At 38.9% G+C, this 19,996-nt stretch overlaps 1 protein-coding gene across 2 annotated transcripts in view; it reads right to left on the reverse strand.

The window, feature by feature from the left end:
- CORIN (corin, serine peptidase) overlaps positions 1 to 19,680 on the reverse strand; it is a 194,274-nt gene extending 174,594 nt beyond the window's left edge. For both annotated transcript variants that reach the window (XM_075261498.1, XM_075261497.1), the window contains exon 1: positions 19,526 to 19,680. In XM_075261498.1, the coding sequence (XP_075117599.1) occupies positions 19,526 to 19,597 (72 nt within the window). In that variant the 5' untranslated portion in view covers positions 19,598 to 19,680. The remainder of the gene's footprint in view (positions 1 to 19,525) is intronic.
- Between the last annotated feature and the right edge of the window lie 316 nt (positions 19,681 to 19,996).

The following is a 19,996-nucleotide window of genomic DNA, read 5'->3' on the forward strand; positions in this document are numbered from 1 at the left end:
ACAGAGTTTCCCTTTCTGCCCCTATTCCACCTATACAGAAATTCCAGCATTTCCATAGGTACACCGTAACTGATATGTTGCAATTTTCAAAAACACCAGCGTTTTCGAAATCGCACTCTATCCGTTGCAGATCTTTTTCTGCAATGTGTGGATGGGATTAGTCAGAATTCACTTTGCAGGTCCTGTAAAATGCAACATTTGCAATGTGGAGCCCCGGGTTTAGGGTGATGTTCTAGGGTTACCAGCTAAATAATGAAAAAACAGATTCTATATTTCAATCCATAAACCTAAAAACTTCTTTAAAAAATATGTGTACATAAAAATAGAAAATTTATTCACCAAAAAATATTGCAACAATCACATGAATAGACTAACAAATAAAAAAAGTTAACATTAAGCCTACAAAAATCCTGAAGAATTAAAAAATTCCGGATTCGAAAAGTTAATATCTACCATGGAGACCGTCCTAGTTTTTCTCCTAAATCCTTCCGATTATTTTCCAAATAACATCTTAAATGATTTATGTTTTTTCTTTATTGCTTGTTTTTTTAAAAAAAAATTTCCAACAAGGTTACTGATAAAAGATGTTTACTCGGCCCTGATGGGGCTTAACCTTACAGCTTCTGACAAGATAACTGACACCACATGGGAAAAATAGGGCCCGCGATTATTAAAAGCATCAAAAGAGCATGCCAACTCTCAGGAAATCAATATCCCAAAATTTACACAACATTCACATTCACTTATTCAGTGCGAGGAATCTCAGAAGTGAATGGAGACTGTAAACAATATTAAAAAATAAGTGAATTCATATTTCACACCAACATCTGTTGTGGTGGGACGAAGAAACGAGGATAGATTTCTTGTGTAAATCAATTACAGAACAAATATATCAAGGAAATATTCTAAATCCTTCTCGTGCCTTTACATAACAATCCACAATAGTGATACGCTGGAGAGGAGCTACGGCTTCAGCAAATGGAGCGGAATCTTTATATCATTTGTGTATATTTATATTACCGTATATACTCGAATATAAGCCGACCCGAATATAAGCCGAGGCCCCTAATTTTACCACAAAAAACTGGGAAAACTTATTGACTCGAGTATAAGCCGAGGGGGGGAAATTCAGCAGCTACTGGAAAATTTCAAAAATTAAAATGGTTTTTGGGTGCAGTAAAAAAACAAACAAACTGAGCTTAAAAATTTGACTTATACTCGAGTATATACGGTATATACTTTTTGCCTTATTTCCTGGCAGATCGATGCTGACCCTCATTATTTACTTCCCAATGATATAGGAGGTAGGAATCGCATAGGAAGGGGTTTAGCAACACAGTAAATTTTATATATCATTTGCGTGATCGAATATTATTGATACACAGACTCCCAGCAGAAGATATGGTTATATATTACCTAAATGGTGATACTGTCGCCGCTGGTATCAAGCGTTCAAACTCTTTCAATTGATCAATTTGTTTACAAAAAGTTTCCACATTATTTATACTTTAATATTTTTTATTCATACTATTTTATATTCGTTATTATTATATATTTAAATGACTATAATTATTAAATTATAGTTTGTATTGTTACATTTACATTTTTGTATGATGGTTGGGGTGAGAGTACATCTTTTTATATAATTTTATACGTTTTTGGGAATACTGAAATGCTAATTTGTCAGTGTCGCTACTGTTTATTGCTCATTACTAGAGATAAGCGAGTAATGAAATATTTGAGGTTCGATATTCGTTTCAAGTAGAGCCTCAATATTCGACTACTCGATCGAATATCGAATCCCATTATAATCTATGGGAAAAGATGCTTGTTTCAGGGGAAACCACTATTTGACTAAAGGAGAGTCACCAAGTCCACGAGTAGCAGGAGGAGAGTGTTTAGGAGGAGCGCTGTGCAGTTAAAGCACACGGATATCATTATAGCCTATGGGGACCGTGCGCTTTACCTGCACAGCACTTGCAGTTGCGCTGATATTCCGTTCGGGGGGTCCTCCTGTGGACTCCTTTGGGCAGGAGGCAAACGCTAATGTGAACCGGCCCTTACTCGTCCTGCAAAACCAGTATTGATTGGACGAATGATATACACAGTATAGCATTCGGCCTGCAGCAGGTTCTGCAGCAGGCTCGTCCTTGCTAGTCGGGAGAGCTGGCAGCTTGCGGTTACGAGGGAGCGGACTTTTTCTCATAGGAATGCATTGACCAGCGTTGATTGGCAAGTGTACAGCATTCGACCAATCAACGCTGGTTCTGCCGGAGGCTCGTCTGTGATGAGGCGGAGTCTAAGATCGGACCACAATGGAGACTGCTGTGGTCCGATCTTAGACTCCGCCTCTACTCATTACGTTGTTGTACTAATGTTTCTTACCACTGTTTGTTGCTTGTATATACGTGTCTGTGTCATGCATACGGGTGGTGAAGCCGCCTTCCAATTTTGATTCTCTTCAGTGTGGGGCAGAAAGGCCAGAACTCATCCTATACTTTCCTAGGAGTCCAGTATTTTTGGCTTTTATTTCACAAACGCTTCTATCATGACCTAAAGTCTATTCATATTGGAAGTAAAATTAATTCCTATGAACAAGCACCAGAATTTTTAAGATGAACACTTCTATTATATTATCATTTTTGAACATATTAAAAATTCTATAACATTGATGAATGAATATTACAATGCTAAACCTTACTTCTATAGTGCCAACATATTGCATTGCATGTTACACTTCTTATGGACTTACACAGACAATATTAGACATTGCAAAGCAACAAGCTAAACAATTACACAATAGGTGTGAGCGTCCTACTCATCATGGTTTATCGTCTAGGAATGATACAGACCATAAAAGTGCTTGTTGTTTTTTTATCATGGTCTAGAAATCTTTTGTTAAAAAATTATTCTTTTCCATAAAGCTTCATGAGCCATTCATCTGCATGCGCTGATAGGAAGAGCCTTTGAGAGCATTGCTTGTGGGACTTAGTGTTATACAAAAGGATCAGAATCTGATGAATAGTGTGAAAGATTAATAAAAGGAGAAAAGGGAAAGAGATAGATTAGCGAATGTGTGTGTCTGCCTAAAAAAATTGTCTTAGAGCACTCTTAAAGGGATTCTTTCATTAGAATACCACATAGGCATTGCCTTAAAGGGGCTCTATCAGCAAAATCATGCTGATAGAGCCCCACATATGCTTGAATAGCCTTTAAAAAGGCTATTCAGGCACCATAAATGTTATATTAAACTACCCCCCAATTTTAAAATAATACCCTAAAACAGAATGTGATCTACTTACCCATCGTGCACAGTGGGCGGGCATTCAGGGTGCGCCGTCTTCTTCATCCATGCCTCCTCTTCCTGCGATGTCCTCGGGTCCCGTCTTCCTCCGGCACTCGCGAACTGACATTGCTAAAAAAAAATGGCCTGGGCGCATGTGCAGTAGCCATAGTAGAAGCCGCATGCTACTGCGCATGCGCTCAGGCCATTTTTTTTTTAGCAATGTCAGTTCGCGAGTGCCGGAGGAAGACGGGACCCGAGGACATTGCAGGAAGAGGAGTCGTGGATGAAGAAGACGGCGCACCCTGAATGCCCGCCCACTGTGCACGATGGGTAAGTAGATCACATTCAGTTTTAGGGTATTAATTTAAAACTGGGGGGTAGTTTAATATAACTTTACCAGTGCCTGAATAGCCTTTTTAAAGGCTATTCACACATATGTGGGGCTCTATCAGCAAGATTTTGCTGATAGAGCCCCTTTAAGAAAGGCTATTCTTCCCCTTCTTTTAGAATTCTTCTCCGTGCCGCCATTCCGTAGATATCCTGTTTTTTTTTCGGTATGCTAATGAGCCTCCAGACAGCACAGGGGGCGTTCCCCCGTGTCCAAACAGCACTGGGGCTACTTGAAAACACTCCAGCGCCGCCTCCCTCTTTTACAGCCTCGCCTCTCCACTGGCGTTTCGGTCCCGTGGGGGCCCTGCCTTACAATGTACAATGCCTTGCTGAGGATTTTTAATGCAGAATGTGCACCAAATATCCAACCTGGTCAAAGATGTTCTTAGTTCCGATGATCAACTGGCTATCCCTTCACAGAAGTGCATGTACTTTATAACTATTTAGATAAAAGGCAGATCTCTGGTAATTGCTAATAATTTTCTCTTTCCTCTACATCTATTATTAACCCATTGAATTGAATTCCTTCTACATTAATGGAAACTGTAGCGGTTTTCATGGGTAAACATTTTTCCATTACTTGTGACCTTTCGCTAGGACATATCAGATGAATGTCTAATGTGCTTTAGCGGTATTTCTCCTCACCTGACCCAGCAGAGATTGTAATGTGTGTAATGTTATGTCCTAGGAAACAGAGGAAACAGAAGTGAAGATCAAATATCTGATCAGAATAAGAAATGAAACATAATTTACGGGCACAAGTGTTCTGATTATTTTCAGAAATTTTAATAACTGTCGGGATGGAAATGAAAAAAACATGTTTCCGGTCTATCCAATTGCACCTCATTATGAAATTGAAGGGATTGCCTGGTTTGGGAAATTTATTTCATGCATACTTGAAAAGGATATGTTATTATTCCAAAATTACATTCCATGTCAGGATATATTTACATAAATAACAGCATTTTGCACCGAGACGTTCCTCTGCTCTGCTTCGTACTCGTGGAACTTGTGCAATTGGTTGGAATGGACTGAGTTCCATCTGCTTTTTTCTATTAAATTATCACTAACTTGTCAGACAAATCACTTAATAGTGTGAGATTCTGGAACAAAATGTTACGCACTTTATTTAAAAAATGTTGCTGTTTTCTGCCTGCAAAAACTTCAAGAAGGTTTTGCCATTAGGTATCTCTCTTCTAGATAACTTGCTGTTCTCTCCCTGTGACTAGGGAAGGTCTGTCTTTAGAAACCAACGGGTGGAAGAAGGAACACAGAAAGTGGAGAGGCAGGTTTCTCTTCACAGGCTCTGCACGTTACATATGGCTTTGCTGTTCTGTGTGTTCAACGAGAGGAGTCTGCAGTTTCGTAAAGGTTAACTGTTAGGGAATAGCTAGGACAGCAATTCCCCAGTAGCTGTTGAACCCTAGGACGGGACACAAGAGACAGTGAGCCCTAAGCTGAAGCCCCCAAATGACCCTTCCTATTGCCAGCCCCTATCCTACGTAATAGGCGGCAACCAAGAAGACAGTCCCTTCCTGCATATGTGACACACAAAACGCAGACAAGACGGACAACAACAAAGAGAGGTCAGCTAGCCAAGGGTCAGTAACAGTCAAGCAATGCAGTGCCAAATCAGGGTCCAAAGAATAGTCAGTGAAGAAAGCCAAAGGTCAAGGATAAGAATGCAAGCAAAAATAGGGACAGTAAGGAGCAAGTATGCACACGGCAATAGCAAGCCCTGGTGTGAATGAGAGCCAAGGCTAAATAGGGAGGAAGAACCCGCCCCTGGAGTTGACAGGAAGGCAGGCTGTCAATCACAGGCAAGAGTTCACACAGTGCGACCAAAACTTTAAGCCAAGAACCAAACTGCACCCGCCTCCTGCGCCGCAGCACGCGAGCACAGGGTGGTGCAGTGACCCGAACAGGCAGAGATGTTACATTAACAGTGAGTGTAAATCAAGTCTATCTACTTCTGACTAGCTGCTTGCGTTATTGCTGATGAGATCAAAGTCGTAGAGAACAAGCAGCTTTCCTTGTTGTTCTCAGATTTCTCATTTCCTGTGTCAGGGATGTTTTTGTACTTTTTTAGTACTAAAACTGACTACATTCCTACACAGTAGATGTAAATATACCTCGTACCTGCCTGTATCTCTTCAGACTCAGCTTAGCCTTGGATGTAGGTTTCCAATGGACACCTCTGACTTATCTTCCAGGGCATAAAATTTATCCTGCTTGGTTCTTCCAAGTATCAGGGAGGGGGCCACACGATGGCTCAGTGGATAACACTGTAGCCTTGCAGTGTTGGAGTCCTGGTGTTGAAATCCTGCCATGGGCAAAACACCATCTGCAAGGAGTTTGTATGTTCTCCCCATGTTTGCATGGATTTCCATCCCATATTTCAAAAAGACATACTGATAGGGAAAAATGTACATTGTGAGCTCTATGTAGGGCTCACAATCTACATTAAAAAAAAAAAAAAAAGTGTCAGGGAGCTCGCATGCACATAAAATAATCGGTCAGTCCTACTGATATTGGTGGACATGGCCAACTCACTTCCTATGGATCTGGATGCAGAAACTGTCAATGAACATCCATTATCTATGCAGGAAACAGGAGTATAGCTATAAGGGGTGCAGCAGAAGCAGGCCCTGAACCCTGAGGGGGCCCAAATGTCCACTCTGACACATAAAATATACAACTATTCTAAATGGCATAAGATAGGTAGGAGCCCCGTTGCATTGGGGCCCAGGAGCATCAAGTTACACCTCTGTCAAGTGTCAAACTACATGTGACCACTTAAGTCATTGCACAGTCAGTCACATTCTTTATAGTGTTTTCTTTTGCATAATAGCTCTCTGCATAAGAAATGTGTGACTATGCGAAGCTTCAGTTTCAGTTGCTGAATCCAATGACCAATGGGTCCAATGGAAAAAAAAATCTTCAGCTGGTGGATCCCATTTACTAGTAACTATCCACATAGAACACGTTACAAGTGTTACGTGATTTTAGTTAAGAGGTTTTCTGTTGTCATTCTTTGGAACATTTTTCTCATTTGTCTTTCCTTCCTTATTTTAATTTTTAGGAATGGCCAAAATCCTGTCTTTGCCACAAATATTTACAATCCAGATGCATCAGGATCTAGAATTGTGAGACAATCCGCTGAGTCAGAATCGTAGAAGGAGACGCTGGGATGCTGCTGGGAAGGCATGTACTGACTGTAAATAAGTATGCAGTGAACTACAGATGTCCACCTCATGTTACAAGTCTGTATGACCAATGGTCAATCGTAAACCATCATGTAGCTGAGTAGCACGCCGTACCGTGTTCTAATACGGCAGCCAACACCTATATACTCTCAGTAAATGATCACTAATATATCACTGTATATCAAATATACTGTGCTTTATACAGTACTATGCAATTTTAACTCCTTACACACTCTTCCAATGGTGCCCACTTAATCCAACTCTCCCCTCTTTTCTCATTGCGCCTCCCATCTACCAGTCCCTTCATTGGCTATTCATTGCCCTACAAAATCAATTTAAGATATTAGTTATGACATACAATGGTATCCAAAACCTGTCCCCTGCATACATCTCTCGCCTAATCTCCCGATACCGTCTCCCACATAATCTCTGATCCTCACAAGACGCTCTTCTTTGTTCTGCTCCGATCTGTTCTTCTCACAACCACTTCCAAGATTTCTCCTCTTCATGTGCTCCAAGATTTCTCCTCTTCATGTGCTACAACGATACATAAGACTGTCCTCCACAGTCAAAACCTTGAAACCCAACCTGAAAAACGACTTCTTTATAACAGCATACAGCTGCGACTATGCTACCATGTGAGTAACTCCTTGTTAGGGAATTTCTAGTTGAGCAATTCCCTAGAGCTGCTGCTGGAACGATGGAAGAAAGGAAGACAGAGGAAGTGAGCGCTAAACTTGACCCAGCCCCTGTCCCTGCCTACTTGCTAGAACTGCCCTAGACGACAGATGACAACTTGGTGACAATCCCTTCTCTGAATAAGTGTACACAAAATAAGACAAGACAAACAACACAAATACAAAGTCAGCAATCCAAGGGTTAAAGCCAAAGAGACAAAGCAGTACAAAATGGTAATAAGATAAAATAAGATAATCCTTTAATAGTCCCACCATGGGGAAGATTCTTATAATCCGAAAGAGTAGTCACAAGAGAAGCCAAAGGTCAGAGGTCAGTAATACAACAGTAAGAGCAAGTAGGAAGCTGGTGAGGACAAAGTCTCCGGCAAACCTATGTGGGCTGATGATCTGTATATAGGAAGTCCAGGACCTGCCACAGACTTGATTGGTAGACAGGCTGTCAATCACACAGGTAAGGCTAAGATTAACTTTTTCATGGACAGAAGGAAACAAGGTGCAGGAGAGGGGTGTGGTGTAATGACAATCACCTCTATTACAAAATTGTCTGACCACTGTATAAGCAATGCCGCCCCTGCTACCTCTTGTGTCACCCCCTCTACCTCATAGATTGTAAGCTCTTGCGAGCAGGGCCCTCAGTCCCATTGTGTGAAATGATTTTCTTTGTAATGTATCTTTCTGTCTGTATTTGATCCCTACAAATTGTACAGTGCTGTGGAATATGTTGGCGCTATATAAATACAATGTATTATTATTATAGTGTCTATGACATTGTAGCAGAGTTTAGCAGCTGTATTTATTTGTGTACTTTTTCCAGTAGCCTCCTTCTCCCTATCCATAGATTTCTATGTAAAAAGTAATGTAGTCTGATAAGTGGAGAAGGAAACATATTTCTTTAATAAGATGTATTACAAAGTGTCTTATATTACCCTGTACTATTCATTTATGAAAAGTTTTATGATTTGGTGAAATAGGCTTTTAGACTGCCCCAAAAAAGGTAAATGCGGTGCGAGTATGCTACCTACACCCCCATTCCCCAAGAAAACAGAATAAAAACAGTAAAGAGAATAAACAGCAGCTATATCTAGTATATAATAGTATTGGTGTAATACAAAGAGCATCACTTCTACACCTCACATCACAATAGAGTCCACAGCTGGTTCAGTAGGACAATGCACTGTGTCCTAAGATCTCAGCTAAGCAAATAAGTGTCAGTACAGTGATTGATTCCTAGTAGACGTCAATAGATTCTGAATGCAGCTCCAGATGTGACTGGAGAAGACACTCGATGTAAATCAAGATCAACTCAATGTAATGAATACAAAGTTACCAATAATGTATACATTCAATGTATGCTCTAAAGTCAAGCTCTGCTAAAAGAGAGCAATCCAATGAGAATCACTCATCAGAAATCACCACCCGTCTTGTTTTGTTGTGACACAGGGTAGGTTCCCATTGTTCGGGGGATCTGACCCCAGATCTGTGACCTCAGACTAAGCTGTATTGCAGCTGTCATAGATGTGCAGAGGCTTTTCCAATTCTATTTATTGCACTCCATTTTCAGATTTCTTCCATGATTCCAACAGGATAGAAACTAAGATTTAACTGCAGAACTTGTCACTGTGGGTTTTCTCCTGAATTTGCAGCAAATCCATAGCTGAATATGTATGTGTTATAAATATCTCACTATTTGCAACAAAATCTGCACAGTAATCTGAAATGCAACATTATACTGTAATTCACATTTTGGGGGGCTTGTGCTTATACACAGTAGCCATTTTTAGAATACAGAGCTGCAGTGTATCATAGGTGAAGTATAGTGTAATCGGGACATTATAATGTGTAGGGATACTTAAGTGACAATACAAAATCTGCAATACAAGAAGCTGCGTTTACGCAATGTGGGGCCTCAGCCTAAACCGCACATTTTTGGGCTGGATTTAGGTAACCCATACCAATGTCAGGCCTTTTATCGTGTTCTGAAGACCCTTATCTACATCTAGATTCGCTAAAGCTCTTCGGTTAAACTCTGCTCGGCCGGTATTCACACAACTGTGACAATTGGCTGTGTGATGGCCATTTTCTTTAACGGCCGACACATGGCTGCATTCATTTCACTGTATGTGAGTGGGGCCAATATTTTGACAGTCAATTTTCACAGACTGTCAAAATATAGTTCATGTACTATTTTTAAAAAAATTCACGGGTCCCTTACTACACTCAAATGCAGTGGCGTAACTACCACGGTAGCAGTGGTAGCAGCTGCCACAGGGCCCGACACCTTAGGGAGCCCGGGCCCCCTCACTAGTTAAAATGACAAAAAAATAAATAAACAATAAATTTTACTTTTTGATGCTACCTGAGGTGTCGGGTCCCGGGCGGTGGAGAGTCTCAGCGTGCGTCCTGACAGTGGGGGAGGGCCAGAGACATTGTGCAGGAAGAAGATAGTGGGGATGGAGGACTTATGGAGAGTGAGTGCAGACTGGTGAGTTTAACCCATGTGTGCAGGGCAGGTTGTCAGCACACAGTACTGTGCTGGCAGCTGCCTAGGGATGAAGGGGTTATTACAGTACATAATACTGTGTTCAGGGGCCACTATAGGGTATAATACTGTATATAGGAGCCACTATAGGGTATAATATTATGTGCAGGGGCCAGTATGGGGCATAATAGTGCAGGCAGGTACACGAGGGAAAAGGGGCGGTTGGTTAGGGTCTTTGGAGGGCCCCATGTCAAAGGTTCGCCATGTGGCCCCGCCATTCCTAGTTACACCACTGCTCAAATGTATAACACATTTGTACTGGTCAAACACCATAATGATAGGATAGCGGCTGTGTCACTTTGAGGTTTCTTGGACCCCACCAGATAAAATGATTCTAGGGGCCCACCCTTCAACTAACCCTAGGAAATAGCCCATGGTACCTTTCAAATTTGGGTGACTTCTACTGGACCATCATTGTCTTGGAGCCTGAGCCCATCGGAGGATCCTCTGGTTCATTGGATCCTCTGGCCCAACATTGGATAGCCGTCTTGGGGTTACCCCAGAACCCCCCACCAGTCACTATACAACATTTACACTGTTACGCTTAGTTCACACATAAATAACATGTGGCTTATTTTGGCACCGGAAAAAAATGCTTCTTAATTAGGAAGCGTTTTTTTTTTTATATACCTTGGCACGCTGTTTGTGGACCGTTTTTTTATTTTAAAAAAACACTTCCAGGCGGTTTTCCCATCCTTTAAGAGAACGAGACGCAAAAAACACGTCACTTTTTTACCGCGCGTTTTTTTTTAATAAAAAAACATGCAACACGTTTTTTTGCAAAAAAACGCACAGTAAAAATGCTTCCCATTCATTTCTATTGCTTTCTTCAGGTGGAAAACGGCTGAAGAAAGGTCATGTCGCTTCTTTTTCTCTGCTAGCAGTCTACATAGACTAACATTGTATGGAGGAGGACTAGGACCTGGATTCCGCTGTCAAAATCCTCCTCCATGTCCCCGTGTGAACTAGCCCTTAAAGTGATCAGGGCTGAATTATTAAGACTGGAGCCTTATATGCTGGTCTTTATCACTTTGTTCATTGGGATCAGGGGATAACAACACTCCTTAGGGGGTGTGCATCTTTACAGCCATATGGAGACTTACAAGCCATTTTCGCTCCACTGGGGGATTATGGGAAAAATATGCAAATCTGTTTTACAGGATGTAATTAGGAAAACAGTGCCTCTGTTTGCTGTCTCTTAGGAGAGCCCCTTAACATCATGCATGACTTTTTTCAATAAACCTAATGACATAATATGGGGATTATTGCCAAACTAATATTTCTATTCCAAAAAGAACAGATTCCCAGCTGTGGACAGCACTGTTTCAATCTGTTGGATCTCTTCAGCATAGTGTAAGGATATTGGTTTGGCAGAGTGAGAGACTATAGACCAGGATCAGGGGATAATACCAATCCTTAGGGAGTGGGCACCTTTACAGGCGTATCAAAACTTACAAGCCATTTTCCCTCCACTAGGGGATTATGGGAAAAATATGCAAATCTCTTTTCCAGGATGTAATTAGGAAAACAGTGCCTCTGTTTGCTGTCTCTTAGCACAGCCCCCTAATTACATCCTGGAAAACAGATTTGCATTTTGTTCACCTCTTAATAGATCAGGAGGAACCATGAACTGGAATTGAAACCTACACCAGACGGGGACTAGTGTTAATGTCAGCTGTAATTTGCTCAGTTATCAGACATAAGTTCTAACAAATTTGTTGGACAGAGATGTCCCTGACCCACCTCATCCCTACCTTTCTGTGTCCAGGGTGGAGATAACAAAAAAAAAAAAAAAAACGTGGCTGCAAAATGAACAAAAGTCGCAATTTTAACCAAAACCAAGTGAGACAAAAATGGCGACTTTTGCATTCCTTTTATTGCAGGAAACTTCCATTGATGGTCTCCTATATAGTACACGTAACATAAACTGGGAATAGATTATTGGAATTTAAAGCCTTTAACTTTTCGGGAAGGGAGATAAGATTTGCCCAGCAGTGGCACCCTAGACAGATCTGTGTGAGCGACCTGCTGGGCTATTTATAAGCAGGTATTTTAACATTCAGACTTTCCACTCCGGCATTATTGGGTGTGAGTAGACAGTCATTTGGGGGGAATATGAAATCTCATCTTCGGCAGGGAGTTATTTTTAGGGGTAATGGAAAAAAGGGAAGGGTTACATATCTGTCGCTCCTAAATACTCTCACATCAACTCTAACAAGGAAACTTTTATTCTTTAAATAATTTCCCAGTTGTTTAACCCATTCACTACCAAATAACTGTGTAATGCAGGGTGCGTGGAATATTAATATTACAAAATTATATTTACATTACAATATTCTGTTTGTTAGGTAAGTTCCCGGGCCGATGACCTTTTTGGAAATTTGTAAAATTAATTATTTTATTTTTTATTTTTTTTTCCCATTTCTCCCAAAAAGTTATTGTAACTTTTTTATGTCTTTTTTTTTTTCTTTTTTTTTTTTTAATTAAAATAAAGATTTGTGTACACATAGAGAAGATGACACCTTGTAAAGTCTTTCCCATGAGGAATTTATGTTACTCATGTTTAGATCCTAAAAAATAATTGACAGAGTAGATGTTCAGATGAAGCAGAGTTTACCTGAATTTCTGCCATTGGTTAAACTGTTGTAGTGTCATCTCTTATGACAGAAGACAACAAAAAAAATGACTGTAGCTAAATGAGAATATAGTGAAACACAGCTAAAAAAAAAAAAAAAAAAACTGAGAAAAAAGGGAAGCAAAAATGCTTGGTTTTTTGTTTTGTTTTGTTTTTTTTACTGATTTTCCACTGAATTTTATTTTTGCCCCACTCCATATAAATCTATAGCTAAAAAATTTTCGGGTCTTAGTTTTTTTTTCAAGCATGGTTTAGATATGGTGTTATTTTGTGACATCTCTGCAGAAAAACACCTGTTTGACTAAAAAAAAAAAAAAAAAGATCCATTTGATTCCATTTTTGTAACTCTTGTGATTATTAAAGTTCTCATAATCAAAATAAAAATTCAAGAGTAAACGAAACGAACATCTCATGAATTAAGGACTAGGGGTAGAAGGGTTAGGAGGATCGGGTAGATGGGGGGATTACCACAAAAAACTAAACTGGCAAAACTTATTGACTCGAGTATAAGCCGAGGGGGGGGAATGCAGCAGCTACTGGAAAATTTCAAAAATTAAAATGGTCGGAGTTTTTGGGTGCAGTAGATGCTGGGGAAGGGGAGGGGATGTTTTGGTTGTCTGTCTGCCCCTTCCCTGAGCTTGAGGACTGGTCCCCCCCCCCCCCCTCAGTCTGGCTGAAAATAGAGGATCTGCAGTGCTCCTATTAACCCCTTCCTGACGGAACAGGAGCACTGCAGATCCCCTATATTCAGTAGACACAGGGATACCTAATGTGTTTGTGTGTCACAGTCATTTTCTACTTTTGTGTCTGTTCTAGTTAAAGGAGGAATTTAGAACTTTTAATTTTTTTATTTTTTTTTTAAAGCTTCTTTTTTTCCCCCACTATTTTATGAGAGATTCTATACATTTATATTGCTGCTGGTCATAAAACTCCCCCCCCCCCCTAAAAAAATAAACAAATAAATAAATAAATACTTTTTTTTTTTTTTTGCTGACTCAAGTATAAGCCGAGGTGGGCTTTTTCAGCACAAAATCTGTGCTGAAAAATTCGGCTTATACTCGAGAATATATACGATATGTCCCTCTGATTCTAACTACAACATCAGAGGGTTTAGGAAGGAAAGCTATTCCAGTATTCCTAAGAAATATTTGGATAAGAATGAAGTATAATCATCAACTCAATGCCATGTTATCTCGAATCTAACATAAGAGTAAGGGGAACATAGTGCGGAGGGGAAGGGAGGGGGGGTTGTAAGGACGAGCAGGCCAACAATCTCCCACACCACTCAATATCTCAGAGTCCCATCCACATGCTGGATAAAGGTTATATGGACAGAAGACAGATCTTAAGCTTAGGGGTTCCTGCCCCATAAGATTCGGCTCCCAATATCACACAGTGGATCTGACATAGTCTTTAACTCTTTATCTAATATGTACATGTACGAGGAGTTTCATGACCAGTAGCCAGGTGTCAAAGAACTTTTTCTCCTCTGCTTCTTTTTGCAAGGAAATGTCTAATGACTTCATTTTTAACCCTTAAGTACTCTCATGGTGTCTATCATAATGATATGTGTATGGTAGTGGTGTATGATAGAACTTAAGGGTTAATAGCCTAAAGCAAGAAGAAATTGTGTAAGGAAAGCCTAAGAAAAGCAAGTCTGAGGGTAAAGACCCATGTTCATCCTTTTTTTTTTTTTTTTTTTTTTATATATATATATATAAATGTAGGTTGTGAGCCCCACACAGAGCTCACAATGTACATTTTTTCCCTATCAGTATGTCTTTTTTTGGAATATGGGATGGAAATCCATGCAAACACGGGGAGAACATACAAACTCCTTGCAGATGGTTTTTTGCCCTTGGTGGGATTTGAACACCGGGACTCCAGTGCTGCAGGGCTGCAGTGCTAACCACTGAGCCACCGTGTGGCCCCCTAGGTTCATCCTTTTTATGCCTTTCTACGAATCCAAAACCAGGAATGGATTGAAAAAGTTGGAGAAGTAGCTCCTGTCCTTTCTAGGTCCTCACACTTATGATCCTGCATAAATAAACCTGAACCTGTGTCCTTACCCTAAATGTATGTTCACACAGGGCTCTTGGTATTCTGCAGTAGAAGATACACACGTGTCACTTTGTTGCCAAACTCACTGCAGAAATGCTGTGGATGTGCATTGCAAAGGGTTAAACCCGCACTGAGAATCAGTACTGAAAATCTGCAGATTTGGGTGGAAACCCCACATTGTGAATACGCAGCGTTTTACAGTACCTGCAAAGTGAATGGGATCCTGGCTAATCCCATCCACACATGGCAGAAAAAAAATCTGCAGCGGTGAAGCTGCAATTTCAAAAACACTTGCGTTCTTCAAAATCGCAGCATGTCTATTATGCGTACGGAAATGCTGGTGTTTTCTGTATAGTTATATTATAGATAGAAAGTCGGCAGAGGAAAACTTTGCAACAACTCAATCAAAAAATGTGATTTTTTTTTGCTTTGTTTCACTACGTGGAGCCTTAGCGTTAAAATCCGCATTAATCCGGTCAATTTCCGTAGCATTTTGTGCTGATATTTGTCAGCAGCGTATGGATGAGATTTCATGTCCACTTTGCTTCTACTGTAAAATGATACGACATACAAGACACATACAAGGTAGATAGAGAAGAGCGGAAATTCTGCAACATTTAGTCCTGGAGAAACAATCTCTACAAGCACAAGTACAGATAGGAGCGGTATAACAAACATATCAGTAATATATATAGAAATAAAACACCACAAGGGAATGCTTCTATAGGCAACTGCTTATGACACTGCCAGACATCAATTCATTTCTATACATTATAGAAATCCTAGAATATCAGTAAAACATGGAAACATCATCGTATAAGACCTGCAAACATTGGTGAACTACTAAGTAATGAAAAATATAGACTAGTGATGTCCAGAGAAAGCAATAGCTTATTGGTTACTAGAGACTAGATAGATAGATAGATAGATAGATAGATAGATAGATAGATAGATAGGAGATAGATAAATAGATAGATAGATAGATAGATAGATAGATAGATAGATAGGAGATAGATAGATAGATAGATAGATAGATAGATAGGAGATAGATAGATAGATAGATAGATAGATAGATAGATAGGAGATAGATAAATAGATAGATAGATAGATAAGAGATAGATAGATAGATAGATAGATAGATAGATAGATATGAGATAGATAGATAGATAGATAGATAGATGGATAGATATGAGATAGATAGATAGATAGATAGATATGAGATAGATAGATAGATAGATAGATAGATAGATAGATAGATAGATAGATAGGAGATAGATAGATAGATAGATAGATAGATAGGAGATAGATAGATAGATAAATAGATAGATTTCAGATAGATAGATATGAGATAGATAAATAAATAGATAGATAAATAAATAGATAGATAGATAGATAGATAGATATGTAGATAGATATGATATATATAGATAGATAGATAGATAAATAGATAGGAGATAGATAAATAGATAGATAGATAGATAGATAGATAGATAGATAGGAGATAGATAGATAGATAGATAGATAGATAGATATGAGATAGATAAATAAACAGATAGATAGATATGTAGATAGATATGAGATAGATAGATAGATAGATAGATATGAGATAGATAGATATGAGATAGATAGATATGAGATAGATAAATAAATAGATAGATAGATAGATAGATAGATAGATAGATCGATAGATAGGAGACAGATAGATAGATAGATAGATAGATAGGAGATAGATAGATAGATAGATAGATAGATAGATGACAGATAGATAGATAGATAGATAGGAGATAGATAGATAGATAGATAGATAGATAGATAGATAGATAGGAGATAGATAGATAGATAGATAGATAGGAGACAGATAGATAGATAGATAGATAGATAGGAGATAGATAGATAGATAGATAGATAGATAGATAATAGTTAGATAAATAGATGAATAGAGCAGCTGTTAGTACATTTGCCTCATATCTTATGGAGGTATTGTATGTTACTCATGAAAACTTTCCAGCGGAGAGGAAGTTTAAGCCTGGAGGTGTTGCTTGACAGAAAGTACAGCTGTATGAAGAATAGAAGGCAATATCTATGTGTGATTAAGTAATATCATTTGCTATATTAAATGTCTAGTTTTCATCTCATTCTCTGTATCATGCACTATATATACAGATGGATTACACCTAACTATATCCTTAATGGTGTTTAAAGGATTTTAAGCAATATGATAGATAGATACATAGATAGATAGATTACATACCCAACACTGCTAAATTAACAAACTGGACTCTGATACATGTATAGGGGAGGTAGATAGATAGATAGATAGATAGATAGATAGATAGATAGGAGATAGATAGATAGATAGATAGATAGATAGATAGGAGATAGATAGATAGATAGATAGATAGATAGATAGATAGGAGATAGATAGATAGATAGATAGATAGATAGGAGATAGATAGATAGATAGATAGATAGATAGATAGATAGGAGATAGATAGATAGATAGATAGATAGATAGATAGATAGATCATCTGCTGATAAAATATTTAGCTGAGCATTATATAATGTGCTATTACACATACTGTTTTTACTTCCATGTGCTGTTTTATCTACAATCTCCAATAAATCTCCAATAAAAATGTCTAATACTGATCAGATCTGTAAACAACGCATCCGATACCGCAAGAGAAGAATGCAGATGTGTACTAGCCCTAAGTGTCGGTGGTAAGAATATTCATTGCCATTGTCCACGACTAATACATGTCAGTGACAGAACAACCAATAGGCTCATTTCCCAATGTAGTTATATCACCTAACGATTCTTATGTATTACAATGTGAGACATAGAGACATAAGCTGAGAACTCTACAAGTGTTTGTGTCACTTCACTAAGCTCAGACCAGGTTCACATCTGTGCTGGCATTACTGTCAAGAGCCCCTGACACTGATTCTGTCAAAAATCAGAGACAAAAAGTCATGTATAGAGGACTATTTTATTTGGGGAAATGACAGATTGCATGATGAATACGTAACAGACCCCATTATACTGAATGGATTCAGACTGTGTTGGTAGAAGAGAAAAAAATGGAAAAATCGCTACAGATGTGAATTCAGCCTTACCTGCAAAACACAGCAGACTGAGATACCATGTAATACCTGACACCTAAATATGTGCAATATATCTGAATCATGTCTGTCCACCATCATATAAGCAATAAGGGTCACACATATATACTTCTAGAGTGTAACCTCCTGTGTACATATTCACAACTGTTGTATCTATACTATTAGAGTGTAAGCTCCTATGTACATGCTCATGTAGATGACCTTGTAAATATTACTAATAAATAATACAATATATCATATTAGTCTACCATCTATTACATATATATCTGTCTATCATTTCTCATATGTATTTATCACATCTCTCTATCATTCTATTTTGTATCTATATTGTATCTATCATCTCTCATTTCTATCATTTCTCCTTTCTAATATGTATCTACTGTATAATCTCTATTTATATATATTTCATATTTATTTGTTTTCTCTTAGTTCTAAGTATAATCTATCAGAGCTATCTATTACATATCTATCTATCTCCTATCTATCTATCTATCTATCTATCTCCTATCTATCTAACTATCTATCTGTCTCTCTGTATCTATCTATCTATCTATCTATCTATCTATCTATTATCTATCATCTATCTATCTATCTATCATCTATCTCCTATCTATCTATCTATCTATCTATCTATCTATCTATCTATCTATCTATCTATCTATCTATTATCTATCATCTATCTATCTATCTATCTATCTATCTATCTATCATCTATCTCCTATCTATCTATCTATCTATCTATCTATCATCTATCTATCTATCTCCTATCTATCTCCTATCTATCTATCTCCTATCTATCTATTATCTATCTCCTATCTATCTATCTATCTATCTATCTATCTATCTATCTATCTATCTGTCTCTATCTATCTATCTATCTATCTATCATCTATCTATCTATTATCTATCTCCTATCTATCTATCTATCTATCTATCTATCTATCTATCTATCTATCTCCTATCTATCTCCTATCTATCTATCTATCTATCTATCTATCTATCTATCTCTCTGTATCTATCATCTATCTATCTATCTATCAATCAATCATCTATCTATTTATCTATCTCCTATCTATCTATTTATCTATCTATCTATCATCTATCTATCATCTATCTATTATCTATCTATCATCTCTCTATCTATTTATCTATCTATCTATCTATCTATCTATCATCTAGCTATCTCTCTCTCCTATCTATCTATCTATCTATCTATCTCCTATCTATCTATCTATCTATCTATCTATCTATCTATCTATCTATCTATCTATCTCTATGTCTCACCTCTTTATCTTGCATTTCACCACCTTCCTACCTGTTGCTCTCCAGTAACTTCTCTCAGCCCTCCAGACTCTTATAGAGTGTAAGCTCCTATGGACAGGACATTGTATGATATCACTGACACATGCAGGTCAGGCTGGACTTCTCTATAGGTGATGTATCCAGCCTGCTCCAGCCATGAAGTGTCTATGTGCTGGCACAGACAGACAAGGTGACACAGGCATTCCCTTCAGCTATGTGCATGCACAGCACAACTCCAGAGAGGACTAGAATAAGCCATGTCCTAGGGCACATGCCCTCACTCACCCTGCTGGTGCAGATGACCGGTGTGTAGTTCTCCTCCGCTGGCAGGCTGGTAAACTGTTGCATGGACAGCATGCTGAGAGCGCTCACATCCCCACACTTTCCATGCTGGCTCACCACCGCCTCCTCCCCGCTCAGGGAGCACTGCACCACTGCCCTCCACGTGCTGCTGCTGAGGATGAAGGCTCCAGCATCCTGTCAGCAGCCAGCGACACGCCTCTCTGAAGATGGAGCAACAAGTCAGGGGCACCCTTCATGTGCCGGGGCCCTCCTCACTGACGGGCTCTGCAGGAGACTGGGACTGACAGACCTGGGAGCAGAACCAGTCTCATCTTATGTAACTAAGGACGTGTCTATAGATGTGCTCCAATATAATAATCTTATATCACACTGACTATACATATCACCTACACATAGACAACCCTATGGACCACTGTGAGGTAGAAGGGGGTGTTTATCGAAATCAGGATCTCT

The sequence above is a fragment of the Leptodactylus fuscus genome, chromosome 1, assembly GCF_031893055.1.
Source record: "Leptodactylus fuscus isolate aLepFus1 chromosome 1, aLepFus1.hap2, whole genome shotgun sequence".
Lineage (NCBI taxonomy): Eukaryota > Metazoa > Chordata > Amphibia > Anura > Leptodactylidae > Leptodactylus > Leptodactylus fuscus.